This window comes from Moschus berezovskii, chromosome 9 (assembly GCF_049115385.1).
Source record: "Moschus berezovskii isolate FMDL1 chromosome 9, NW_MosBer_1.0, whole genome shotgun sequence".
Classification (NCBI taxonomy): domain Eukaryota; kingdom Metazoa; phylum Chordata; class Mammalia; order Artiodactyla; family Moschidae; genus Moschus; species Moschus berezovskii.
In genome coordinates this window covers 88,493,731-88,508,106 of record NC_142468.1, presented here as the reverse complement: position 1 = coordinate 88,508,106, position 14,376 = coordinate 88,493,731, and the positions used below count along the sequence as shown (strand labels likewise).

The 14,376-nt window shown below is 43.2% G+C and overlaps 1 protein-coding gene across 1 annotated transcript in view; it reads right to left on the bottom strand.

Annotated features, from left to right (window-relative positions):
• Window positions 1–13,795, bottom strand: part of DIS3L (DIS3 like exosome 3'-5' exoribonuclease) — a 32,016-nt gene extending 18,221 nt beyond the window's left edge. The window contains exons 1-4 of the mRNA XM_055435620.2: window positions 13,556–13,795; window positions 12,054–12,207; window positions 3,627–3,755; window positions 2,013–2,148 (exon numbers count right to left, since the gene is read on the bottom strand). Coding sequence (XP_055291595.2) covers window positions 2,013–2,148; window positions 3,627–3,755; window positions 12,054–12,207; window positions 13,556–13,694 — 558 coding nt within the window. The 5' untranslated portion in view covers window positions 13,695–13,795. The remainder of the gene's footprint in view (window positions 1–2,012; window positions 2,149–3,626; window positions 3,756–12,053; window positions 12,208–13,555) is intronic.
• Window positions 13,796–14,376: the final 581 nt, after the last annotated feature.

The following is a 14,376-nucleotide window of genomic DNA, read 5'->3' as shown; positions in this document are numbered from 1 at the left end:
TTTGAGATTTATAAGAAATCTAAATAACCTGGCAAAAAATGGCGAGGAGTAAAGTATAATAAGGCAGAGTCTCCCCTCCCTCGACCTACAGGCAATCTCAGATGCACAGAGAGGAGGGAAGGAAAGAGGTTTCTGTTCTTTGGTGTTAGGCTTCCAGCCTCATAAACTCCCTGAGGACCACATCTTCTTTTGTGACTATACAGATACAGTCACAGTTTTCACGTGGAGACACTTGTGGGGACGCTCTATCAATGTGACGACCTGGTATGAAACATAATTCCCGAACAAGTGTCAGGGTCCCCTCCAAGCTGAATATTATTGTACTTCTTGGTGTAACTTGCAGAGAGGCACTGGATAAGACACCAAGGTCACCACTCAGAGGAGACTGGTGTGGTGAGGCTGCCTGTGCTGCATCCACTTCCTGTGTCCAGGCTACATGGAGGAGTTTACTGTCCTCACTCCTTCCAATCTACCTTCAAGTCTCCACAGAAAATTCTGGGCTTCCTGCTCATCTGAACCTCACAGAATCTCTTTTTCTCTGCTATCATATCCTATAAAGCCCTCGGTCACACAGTATGCTTAGGAAATGCTACACAAAATCAAACTGTACTATGCTACTGGGCTACAGAGAAAAGTAATTTTCACAAAAAGTAGAAAAACGTAATTTTAGTCAACTGTCCTCTGCAGGAACAAGACATGATGTATTGCAACAGAAAAAATAGGTGACACTGCCATTAATATCCAGCGCCCCTGGATTTTTCTGGCATGTCAGAACACTTTTTCTTTATAGCAGGGCCAAGAAAATTCTATTGGCAAATCTTTAGCAATACATGCACATGGGAACCTTTATAGGATCTACAATTCAAAATCCAACTAGATGTTCTGTAAACTGACAGGGGTAATGGAGGGCCTCATTCTAGTTTCTGAATCAAAAAATAATATTCACCATTGAAACCTGATCAACCAAATGGGCAGGCAGAAGTGACCAGTAATCTCTTGAGAGATTAACAAGCATCCTATTCTCCAGAAGGGTACCTAAGAAATAGGAGAACTGTGTTGGTCAGAAAGCTCAAAACACCGCCACTGATAATGCTGCTCCTGTCTGTTACATGAACACCAAGCTGGTCCAACAGCCTTCACAGAAGTAATATCGCAGGTCACCCCTTCCTTTATCTTTACTGACCCACGCCCAAGGTCACAAGTAAAGAAGTGTGAGAAACAGTGGAACAGTAGAAAAAGAAGACTGGCCTTTAAAACTATGTTTTGTGTGCATTCAGCAAAACAGTTTTGGAGTCAACAGAGCATACTGATTAAGAGCTCTGGACTCAGACTGCCTGGGTTCTTGCCCCAGTCCTACCACTTTCTCTCTGTGACCTTGGGCAAGTTGCTTTAGCCTTTCTGTGCTTCAGTTTCCTCACCAAGAAAGTGGGGATTCTAACACCTGTCTCAAAGGGTTGTTGTTAGAATTAAATGAAATAACACACTCAGAATAGTGCCTGGCATAGATAAATGCTGGCTATTATTTTTAGGTAGAACCATGTAAAACTGCCATTTTGTCAAAAACAACAGAATACTGGCAATTTTATAAGATTCAACCTAACATCATTATTACTAGTATTACTGTTATAACTCTAAACATGTGTTCACTGTCAATAGGGATTTACTGGTCTGCAGTCTTAGAAACTGTAGGCCTTACAGTCACAGGGAGTTTGCCCAGATTTGCCAAAGATAAGATTAATTAGGTGGAGAGTGATAAAGACACAGAACTTCTTAAAGTCTAAATTCTTTATTTTCCCTTTTCTGTACTGCCAAAGGGATCCAAAGCCTTATCAGCACCACTGTGGAAGTGAACACACACACACACACACACACACACCCCAGCTGGAAACACACACACACACACACCCCAGCTGGAAACACACACACACACACACACCCCAGCTGGAAACACACACACACACACACACACACACACACACACACACACAAACCACCCCCCCAGCTGGAAATACCTTGAAGGAAATCACAAACACTCCTTCTGTTTCACTTCCATACTGCTGAATTGCCTCTTCATCTTCTGTCACCATAACGATGGGCATCCTATCCTGGCAGTGGTGATAGTACCAAGCGGCTGCATTGTAGATGCTCCTAGGAAGCAAGGGGCACATGAGCCCTCCCAAGGCAGACAAACCCAAACTCTTGATAAGAACGTCATACTTGGCTTTCAATCTGCTCCCCTTTGGTTTATACAGACAACCATTCATTCATCCACCACATACTTCCTGAGCACCCATTATAAACATGTCCTGGACTGGGTACTCTGGGGGATAAAAAGAAGAATCAGAAAGTGCTTGAGATCTCTTATTCCCTAAGACATCCAAGCACCACAGAAACCTCATCCATTTCTTGATATGGCCTAGAAACCATGAGGCTCTGCCACCATTAACACCTTTTAATTGGAGGGATGGACTACATAGCACCACAAACAAGCCTTTGGCTAAGAGAAAAAGTAAGCTGGATGCAAGTAGCTGAAGATCATAACCAAGTAAAGACAAAATCCAACATAGTGCCACATGAAATGTCTGAAAATCTTCCTGAGGAAAATCTGAATTGAAAATGGAGTCTAGGTCTGGAGATATATTCAAGAAAGTATCGTGTTTCCGATGAAGTGGATGGACTTGGAAAGTCAGTTTCTTTAGGCATCTGTCTCCCTTTCTGCAAATGAAGATGCTATGTAAGGTTCCTTTAGTTCTAGAATTAAAAAATATTCACTGAGTACTGACTGCGTGCAAGGCTGTGTCGGAAAATATTTGCTTTTCCCTTTCTGCTGTTGAGCCCTGTGGGAACTTAGTCCATTAAAGACTCAGGATTATCAGTGCTTATTTTGCTTTAGAGAATTTAAATATTTAATGGATACACAGACAAAGAATTACAAGGGAAACGATGATGTAAATATTTTGTACAGATAGGCTATTTTAAAGCTACACTCTCTTTTGCCTTCTACAGAAGAGTGTAGCAGAAGCTGTGGGTGCCCAGCACCTGCACCCTAAGGCTGCCTTTGAGTTCAGCTGAAGTGGGGTGACAGTTCCATCCCTTCTCCTGATGGAATCTGGGAATTGCTTCTCACACAAACAACTCATCTCCCAAATCCTTGCCTCAGGGCTCTGCATTTAGGTGGACTCAACTATGACCCCCACTTCCTAAAACAGCCTGACTAGAATTAAACCATGAGTTTCAGTTTAGTAAGACGGATGGGGATATTAAAGCAACTTAAACCAGAGAAAGTGAGATGATCTTAGCTTAAAAGTAGGACCTCTCCCTGCCTCACACACACACACACATACACACTTGCATTACAGCTGTGACTTCTGGATCCTACTAGCCTTTAGGGGCCTGAGGCAAACTTACTCTAGGCACCTGTATCTCCTTATTTACAATTTCTAAAATTGTATTCAAATGACATCTCTAGAATATAGACACATTAAGCATTTCAGTATTAATCACAGTTCCAGAATAATTGTTGGTTTGTTCTGGCATTATATTTAGATCAATTCCCAAATAAACCAATGATAGAGAAATGGAAGAAGCTGATAGGGTGAAAACCTAGCTATTATTCAGGGCCATACCTGCTCTGCCACTTCTCCATGGACTCCCCTCTTTCCCGAGGGAGATAGCAGGACTGCTGGAATTCATTAGCGAAGAGGACACAGTCATGACGTGCATCCTTTAGGAGATTTCGCAATTTGTTATACTGTCTGTGACACAGAGAAGAAGGATAAATCTCACCTAGCATGTACTCATCTCCTGCCAGCTCTTGCAAAGGTTCAAAAAAGATGAGGTATTTTAGAGTGAAAGATTGATTATTTAAAACCCAAGAAACACTTATTTGTATTGGCCTCAGTGTGTGCAGTGTGCTTGGGCTGCTGTTTCTCCGTTTCACCTGATGGAATGGGTGTGGGCAGAGCCTCATTAGTTAGTTCATGGATCAGTTAAATTCCTCTGCATCCCTCTCTCTTTCTGAGGCCTCTGGCTGTTTATTACGTAATTATACGACCTTGCCTCATGTAGCCCCTTAGTCAAAGGCTCACAGAGGCAAGGAGAGTTTAGGGCTGTATTTTTGTACTTCACTTTATTCCATAAATGGCACTGGGTATTAATACATTTTATTTTTTGCTGGCAGACCTGGAAAAGGCATGTAAGGTAAGTTTGGGGATTTATCTGTGAACTTTATTGATGCAGCCACACCATTTACATGAATGAAGGCTAGCTTCATCTGTCAGACAACTAACAGAAAGTTTTAAGGTTTTTCCCATCAGGAGATCTTCCTGTTAATCTCAGCCAAAGCAAATAAAATGTAAAGTCTCATTTAAGTTTCTAAGAAGGTGCTTTTCAAGTGTCTTGGTAATATGAAATATATAATATTCACAATTATTTTAAAGGAAATCAATTATTTATTTAAAAATGGATTAATATTAAATCAGATGTTAAATTAACATATAAATTATCCAAGGTAGATGACTGGCATTTAATATAATAAAATGTGTGTCCTTGCATTCCTCCCTCCAGCCTGCCACCATGGATTTTTAAAAATGAGTCTTTTCATTAAAGCAAAAGCAGAACTTTAACTTTTTTCCTCAATATAAATGCTATCAAATCGGCATTATCCCAACACTTCATTGGAAAACAAGAAACACATTTTACTTTCTTAGTAATTCTAATTTTGAGCCACTTTAACTACAACTTATAAAACTGTCCTAATGAACAAAAGGATTCAGCTTCATTTATATGAATGGTAGCTTTCCTTAATAGAATTCCACTTGTGTAAACAAATCTGCTCCTTTCCCCTGGAAAAGGCTAGAACATATTAAATTTATAATTTTCCCACTTTCACAAAGATACACTTCAAATCATTTTTCAAAACCTCTGAGAATATGCACAGTAGAGTCTCCATCACTGTGCTAACAAGACTCAGATCCTCCTTACCAGGTGGTTAGGCAAGGACTTTCACTTCCTGCTTCACACATTTCTATCATGCATGAATTTTTTAAATGAGTACTTTTCTTGTTAAGCAATAAAAGATTCTAGAAGAGATTTTATAAACATCTGAAATTTATTAATTCAGAGAAAATACTGAAAAATTATTGCCTGTTTTTCCTGATCTCTTCCAGTTTTTTGCTCCCTTTGGCCACATCCCTAATAAAGCACCTGAGTTCAGCGCAGGTACTGGCTGCACTATTCCAGACTAAACACCTTGCAGTTAGCAAATTCCTTCTCTGTGCTCTGCTGAGTGCCCTCAGGGGAACATCTAGATATCCCTGACGCTGCCCTTCACCTGCATGATCCTGCCCATGGTGAACGCAACACAACCATCGACTCCTCAAAGAAAAAGTCAAAGCTAGAACTACCACATGTCCCAGCAACTCACTTCTGGGTACAGACCTCGAAGAACTGAAAGCAGAGTCTCAAATAGATATTTGCACACCCATGTTCATAACAACATTATTCATATTAGCTGAAAGGCAGAACCAGCCCAAGTGTCTACAGAGGGATGGATGGCTAAACAAAACGTGGTATATACATACCATGGACTATTCCTCAGCCTTAAAAGGGAAGCTCTGATATATTCTACAGCATAGATGACCCTTGAAGACATTATGCTGAGTGAAACAAGCCGGTCACAAAAGGACAAGTATTGTATGATTACACTTATATGTATTTCCCTGAGGAGCCAAATACATGGAGACAGAAAGCAGGATGGTGGTTGTGTGTGTGTGTGTGTGTGTGTTGGGGGGGGGTGTGGGCCTTGGGGGAGGGGGAATTCACATTTAATGGGTTTCAGTTTGGGAAGATGAAAAAATTCTGAAGGCAGCTTGTTACAGCAGTGTCAGTGTATTCAATGCTACCAAACGGTATACTTAGATAGGGGTACATTTTATGTTATATTATATTTTACTGTGATTAAAAAAAATAGCTACACTAATTGTCAAAACAAAATAAAACCACAAAAAAAGACAGAACAACCTTTCAGTGGAATAAGTGCCATGAAAGGCAATACGCAGGGTGTGGTGGGAACCCAGGAGGGAAGAGGAAGGCATCCAGGAGGGAGGGAACAGACCTGAAAGATGGCTGAGCATTAAGTGGACAAAGGGCCCCAGAGAGGAGACAGAGGGGACAGAAGGCTCGAGAGAGCAGTAGCACGCTTCCTCCTTATAGCTCTAGTACTTAACTTGTGGCAGGTGCTCAAAAAATGTCTCCAAGTGAGTCAATGAACTCACAACCCATTGCAACAACAGTGAACCAAACACAAGATACAAATGCCCTGGGACAAACTCTGACATTTCAGAACCTAGCTGCTCTTTTGCTAGGCTTCACATACATCACTGCATTGGTTAGCACACCCGTACTCTAAACGTGGGGCTTCTCGAATCCAGTCCTCTCCAAATACCTGATGTCCCACAAGCCAGACCCAGTGGGGTTTACCACCAAATAAGCGTAATGACAATCCTTGCCAATGTTTAGAAAAATCTATCACTTAGCAAAAAGAATTTTCTCAACTTGAAGTTCCACTCCATATATTTTCCTTAGACTTTTAGGGTGTGCTTCCATTTGTCAGCTACCTATCAGCCAGATAAAACAAATGAACGAATGGCACGAGAATATTAATGGAGAAAGCAGGAAACAAATAGCGAGTCACTCTGAGTGTGACAGTCTAGTGCTCCTGTAGGCATGTGGGCTTATGGTTATAATTTAATAGCATATCCATAGAATACAGTCGTATTTTTTGCTAGTCAGGGCTGGTGGTGCACATGATGGAATGAGATACACGAGCATCCTGCATGGAGCCAGCAGGGAACATCACTGCGCCTTACACAAACCTGGCCTGAATGACAGGACAAGGGTTTCAAATAGTCAAGTACAATAAAATTATCTGAAGTTGAAAAAACTTCCAGTCTTACAGAAAAACCCTAGTTTCCTGGTCTGGCCAAAGTGTTTTCTAAATCTCCGTTATCTACAGACAGTTTCTCAGGGGACAGCAAAACTTACCTTTTCTAGATTGATTTTTTTTTTTTTTTTGTATTTTTATTCAATAGTGATCTTATCTGCAGACGCAACATCCCTTCCCCTGCTGACTCCTCTCTCTGGGGATTAGAAGTGGGCGTCATACAACCAATGGGGGATGTACAAGGAAGTGGGCTCCATACTCAAGGTGGCATTTCTTCAGTTTTTGCAGAACTTGGGTGAGGTCTCCTAGACTTGCTTTCAGAGGTCTCTAAGTTTTCTACAAGAATTTCAAAAATTTCTATTTCCATTTATATTAGGTTGTATTCTTTCTTAATTTTTTTTTTTTTTACTGTGGTAAAAGTCATATAATATAAAACATAGTATCTTAACCATATTTAACTTATAGTTTAGTGACACGAAGTACATTCAACCTGTTCAACTCTCATCCATCATCCATCTCCCAAATTATTCAGCTTCCTAAACTTAAACTCTGTCCCCATTATACACTAACTCTCCATTCTCCTCTCCCCCTTCCCCCCCAGCCACTGGTATCTATCAATGTACTTTCTGATTGTGAATTTGACTATTCCAGGTACCTCGTATAAGTGGAATCAAACAGTATGTGCCTGCATTAGGTGATATTCTTAAAACATTTTAAATGGAGCATATTCTGGACCAGGCTTCTAGCTGCAATGACATTTGGTGTCAGGGCCTGCCCTTTTGGAAGCCTCAAAGGCACCTCAAACTCAAGACCTCCACCCTCCCACCCCTGACCTCCTCCAGTGTTCCCCCTCTGTATCGGGTTACACAAGCCAGAAACCTTAGTGTCATTCTTGACACTACCTTCTCCCTTATCTCACTTACATAAATCCATTACTAAACTCTATAGATTTTTTTAAAAAACAGTTGCTTTATTGAGATATGATGCATAAAATTCACCCTTTAAAGATGTACAATTCAATGGTTTTTAGTGTAGTCCCAGAGTTATATAACCATTCAGTTCAGTCGCTCAGCCGTGTCCAACTCCCATTATCTAATTCCATTTTTATCAGCCCCCAAAGAAACTTATACCCATCAAGCAGTCACTTCCCATTGCCTTTGACTCAGCCCCTGGCAACTACTAACCTACATTTTGTCTCTTGGATTTACCTATTCTAGGCATTTTATATAAATGGAATCTTACAATATAGGATTTCCATGTGTGTGGCTTGATTCTTTCACTTGGCATAATATTTTCAAGTCCATGTTGTAGCATTTATCACTACTTCATTCCTTGTTATGGCTGAATATTTCATTGATGGTTAAACCACCTTTTGTGAAACCATTATCAGCAGCTGGACATTTGGGTTGTTCCTATAGTTTGGCTATTATGAATACAGCTCTTATGAATATGTGTCTCCAAGTTTTTGTGTGGACATGTTTTCAGTTTGTTATATCCTTACAAAGTTCTATAGATCTCACCTACTAAACAGCTCTTAGAAAAGTCTGTTTCTCTCCCTGTCTCTAAGCTAGCCACATCTCTCATGTGAACTGAAGCAAGTGCCTCCTCTTCTTTTCTCCAAGCCTCTTTTCCACTGGCCCAGTAATCTTTTCAAAATTGGAATCCGATCATGTTATCCCCCTTGCTTAAAACCCTTCACCACATCCCTGAGGCCCATGGGGCCTATCTTAGTCCAGTCCAGGGCCTCTCCTCCCTCCTTCTCCACATACTCCCTCCCCCGACCTTGCAGCGCACTGTTTCCTTGCCTGGAAAGCTTTCCTCCTTTCTTTGCCTGGGACTCACACATCCCTCAGAGCTCAACACAGGCCTCTCACTCAGGAAAGCTTTTCCTCCGGCGCCTAGTCCGGGCTCTCCTGAGCCAAGTCCCCACGCCTCAGCATGCTTGTCACAGCCGCACTTCCCCATCTGTTTCTGAGTATCTATTACTGCCTGTCTCCCCATCAAAAGCACGTCTGTTTTTGTTCCCCACTGTATCCTCAGTACTAGCACAGTTTCTGACACAGAGGAACACCTCAAATACACAGAGGAACACCTTAACACATGCATGAGTGTCAGCCTTACAGGGCTATCACATGAGCCCTCATCAAATAAACATTTGAGAATTGTTAGATGGCAGAGTGTGTGATTATTCCAATCAAAAACGTGACATTCCTCATAATGTTTTGTACAACATACTTGTGAGAACAGGCATTTTCTGCATTGATATTATTGACATCAAACTACAAAATCATATAAATATAGAACCTATGTCAGGAGACACAGAGGCAGTGTGTGCGTGCTTAGTTGCTCAGTCATGTCTGAGTCTTTGAGATCCCATGAACTGTAGCCTGCCAAGCTCCTCAGTCCATGGAATTTTCCAGGCAAGAATACTGGAGTGGGTTGCCATTGCCTACTCCAATAGAGGCTGTGTCTTTCCATTATTAAACCCAACTCGGGTGATTTCATTTCAGTAAAACATCATTGGTCCCATTAAATTAATGTTCATTTACAGTTTTCTGATTTTGTAGCTTTGTTTAATTTGAAGGTCTGATTTGGGTTTAAGGTTGCATTAAGTAGTTAGGTATGAGGATTTATGTCTAAATTTATGTTGAAACATATTTAACTAACTTAAATCAGCACTGGGTATCCATGAGGATTTCTTTTCTTTTAGAAACAAAGTTGACTACATTACTCCTGTTGAGTAACACTGATGTAGGATGGGGAGTTAGATCATGTTGACCTCTGAGATCCTCTCCAACTGTAACACTTTGATCTCAGTCTTCTGTTATGTACTAAGAGACTGAGACTCATGCTATACAGATGGCATTTAGGAAGGAGTCAAAAGGAAAAAGCAAGGCAGCCTTCTTCCAGAGACTAGAACAGACCAGGTATTTTCACTTGACAAAACTTTCCTAAGCAATAATGTTCCTAAAAGCATGCCAAATAGAATGAATTATTTATCAGCATCTCAAAAATCTCTAAGGAAGAACTGAAAAACAAAACTTTTCCCAACATTAAATGAAGCAAAGCATCAGAGAGCCTCTGCCAGGCTACAGGCGTGCCAAGTCACTTCCGTCGTCTCTGACTCTGTGTGACCATATCAACTGTAGCCTGCCAGGGTCCTCTGTCCATGGGGGTTCTCCAGGCAAGAGTACTGCAGTGGGTTGCCATGCCCTCCTTCAGGAGATCTTCCCAACCCAGGAATCGAACTTGCATCTCTTATGTCTCTTGCATTGGCAGGCGGGTTCTTTACCACTTCTGCTAGGCCACCTTTAGTTAAATAGAAATACTCACAAAGGCCAAATCAATCAAGCATATCTCCTGAATCTTACACATTCAATGGCTGTCATCAACTATAAAGCTAGCTTTTAATATATGATGCTTTCCAGGGTTTAGGTAACTTCCTTTAGCTGTTTCAACCTGAATACACCTGCTGGTCGCCTAACGGGTAAATAAAGCACCAAGTCCCAAACCTGCTGATTCCTTTTGCTGCTGCTTATTCCTCGTTATCAGTCTCGTTCATTTCCCTGCGTTGAGACCAGTCTCAAAACTATTTCCTTCAGAAGGAATTTTCAAATCCCACACCCCATGTTCACTTCTGCACTTTGCACAGTCCACATTAAATCATCTTACATATGTCCCAGATATGCCACAATTACCTTCTTGCTTCTTGCATCTAACTCCAACAAGACAAGTTTGTTGAGAGAGGGACCAAGATTTCTTTTTGTACTTCAGAAGGCCTGGAACTTGGAGCTCAAAAATGGCAAAACCAGGGTGTTACCCTGTGAGTCTGTTCCATGATTCTTCAGCTTTTGTTTTCACATTTAGTACATTCAGAGACACAGTGAAGTAATGGAAAACCAGTAATTTTTCAAGTTAACTACTTTTGAAATGTTCAGGAAAAAAGACTATTTAAATTCCAATTCTTTGCTTTCAAATGTTCCAGGAATTGGTTTTTAAAACAATCCTTAATATTAAAAATATTTTAGAAAACAGAATTTGAAAAGGCTCAGCAGTGTTAGCAACTCACACTATAACAGCAAATTGATTTTAGTAGCAGAAATTGAAATACGACACCTGGAGCAGCATTTAAACCTGGATGCATATAAACATTTATATCTTTGTGTCTGAACAAAATCAACTTCAAGCTCATATAAAAATATTCTATCTGAAAAACCTGCACACAATCTAATAAATGCATATTTTTTTGAACTTGGCATATAATAAGGATAATTTATCATTTTCATATACAAATAAACACACTTCATCTTTTACTACCAACGTCTGAAGAAACCACAACATTTAAAAAAGAATAAACATAATTTCTGCTTAACTTGGGGTGTTAAGAGGTTGGGTGTATAATTCTAATATGCTGTTTCCATACAGCCATCAAGTTCAAATTATAAATCTTTTCCCAACGTAAAAGAAGCAAAACCATTTATAGTGTATTTGTTTAAAGGGTGAAAAACTGTTCTTCCTTTACGTACAAGGCAAGCATTTCAGACTGAGTTCAATCAGAAATTCTTTGTTTAGCAAATACAATTACTATGGTTGGTGATTATGCCAGTAGTCTAAAAATAAAACAAGTTAATTCTGGTTTCATTGAATAAATCACAAGTGATTAAATAAATTTATAAAGAAATTTGCCTCCCCAATAGAGGAGCCTCAAATTTTAAAATACTTTGTTTTTCCCAGGGGGAAAATAATGTATGTTTCTGAAACAATGTATCTTTAAATAAGAAGATTAAATAATATGCAGTTTTCAACCAGAAGTAAGCAATAGGTCTGCTACTATAAAAATGCAAACCAAAAGCCAAGAATCTTAAATACCCACATCCTGGAGACACTGCAGTTTATTGATTTACAGTCAGATCTTTGGGCCAGGTGTTGAAGAAGAAATATAAAAGAATGTTACTGCATTCCTCACTGGCAAAGAAAATGCCAAATTAGTTCAAAAAGTCCTTTCTGATGAAAATAATGAATTCCTCCCCTCTCCCTCCAACAAGGGACCTTTTCTAAAGGGGAAAAAAAACCCTGCACCATAAATAAATAAATAATGCAAAACAGATACCTCCGGCCTCTTTGATGCTGCACAGCTTGACAAGCCGTTTGCATGAAAACAATTCCCTTCAACTCAGGAAACTCAAGGATCTCAAGGTAATCTTGAACGACTTTCCAATCTGGAACCATGTAATGAGTCACGTCACTAGACAAGAGTTTCCCATCTGAAGCATAATTCAAAACGGAAGAGATCAGACAGCGTTTGCAAACCTGGTTTATTATGATTTCAATGTCACGGTGTCCCCATGTGCAGAACAACTTCTAATCTTAACAACACTGTTAAGTTTTTAAAAGACAAATCCACTTTGGCAGAGGTAAATTCAGCACCTTCATTTTATGATAAATAAAAGCTCAATGTGGTCTATGGTGTCGCCAGTCGTGCAGATGACAGATTAAAAAACAAAAACAAGTAAATCCTAAGCACAACTTAACTTTTTTTGTGTTAACTCATTGACCTACACTCACATTCCAGTGGGGCACCACAAATAAACATGTTAACCACTTATTTATGCCCAGGCATTTCAAGTCGGTTCTGTTTCAAGCTTGCGAACGTGCTCAGAAGCCTCCTTGGGCCAGGAAGGCTGAATTGACTAGAAAAGATGCTCAGTGCAAGCAGGGGCAGAGGTGGGACTTCCAACCAGCCTGTGTCTCGGAGCTGGTTAGCCGAGCTGTAACTGAAATGTTCACCTTAACCATAAGCTGAGGATCCCAGATATTCGCTGAAAATCAGGACTTCCATGCTCCTCTCCCGCCACGGGGAAAAGAACCTGCAACCTCCATCGTTAAATCGGGCACCACAGCAGCCTAGACATCAAGTGGAGGAAGGTGGAGTGGGGAGCCGACCCAAATCCAGTTTCCCCATGACCTTCCTGGACAACGAGGGCCCAGATGATTCACAAAACAGTCAAGTGGGCTCTCCACTGGGTAAATGTCCGAGGCCTCGGTGCTGGTAGGTCAGAAAAGGGGTGGGGAGCGAAGCAAAGGACAACGAGAGGCAGCAGCAGCAGCGTTTGCTCCCGCGCCCAGGCTGGCACTGCAGGGCCCACAGCTCGGGACCTCCTCGTTTCACCGCCGCGAGCCTGGGGGCCGGACGCTCCAGCGCCCACAGGGCCCTCGCAGAGCCCCCAGACCAGGCCTCTGCGCGGCGGGGGCGCCTCCCCTGGGCCCTGCCGCTTCCCGGGGCAGAGCAGTCGGGAGTCGGGGTTGAGAGACCGCGGCGCCGTGGCCCGGCCCAGCTCTCGGAGGTCTGGAAGCCGCCTGCCCCTTGCGCGCGACCGGCAGCCGGGTCGCAGGTGAGGCCTGGAGGCGGGCGGAGGCCCCGGGGCCTCGGGCTCTGCGCCACCGCGGCCCGCTCTCCGCCTCTGGGCCGCGCCCTTCCACCCTACGGACGACCCTCTGCCCCGGCCCCGCCGCCCCAGCTCCAGCTCCTGCCCGGCCTCGGCTCCCCGCGCTCCTGCCCCTGCCACCCGACCCCCGCCCGACCTCGGCTCCCGGTGCCCCCCGGGCCCTGACCGTTGCGGCAGGTGGCGGGCTGCGGGCAGAGCGGGCTGTTGCAGGGCACGCTGGGCCGCAGGTAATGCTCCCGCACAATCCGCAGCGTCCGGCCGTGGAAGGTCCTCAGAAGCAGCACCTTCTCCCGCTTCTGCAGCATGCTGGCCGCGCCCGGGCAGAGTTCCGGGCCCCGGGAGGCGCCCGCTCCGCGAGCGGCCGGGAAGCGGCAGCCGCGGCGCCGCGCGGGCGGAGGCGAGGCCGAGGCTTCGGGCCCGCCCCCTCGGCCTGGTCTCCGCGGAGCTCCAGGCGGGCAGGCCCTCCTAGGAGGCCTGAGCTCTCCCGGCTCCGCACCGAAAACCGCCCTAACGGCCCGAACCGCGGTGTTGAGAGCAGCAAGAGGCCCGCGGAGTGGGTGTTCTACCCGGACTCACAGTCTCTTCCCAACCCTGCCTCAGTTTCTCCCCTTCTTAACGGTTCCCTGGGGGTGGAATTGCCTGGGAGGGGTGGAAACCACGCAAAAGACTTCAGGGAGACGAAGATAATACAGATCTTCTTCCACATGCGATGGGATCAGGTCCTGATAAACCCATCTACGTTGAAAATCCATGGCTCAGATGGTAAAGCGTCTGTCTGCAATGCAGGAGACCCGGGTTCGATTACTGAGTCGGGAAGATCCCCTGGAGAAGGAAATGGCAACCCACTCCAGTACCCTTGCCTGGAAAATCCCATGTATGGAGAAACCTGGTAGGCTACATACAGTCCATGGGGTCACAAAGAGTCGGACACGACTGAGCGATTTCACTTTCACAACCTACCCAACATCACAGCTTAACCCAGCGTAT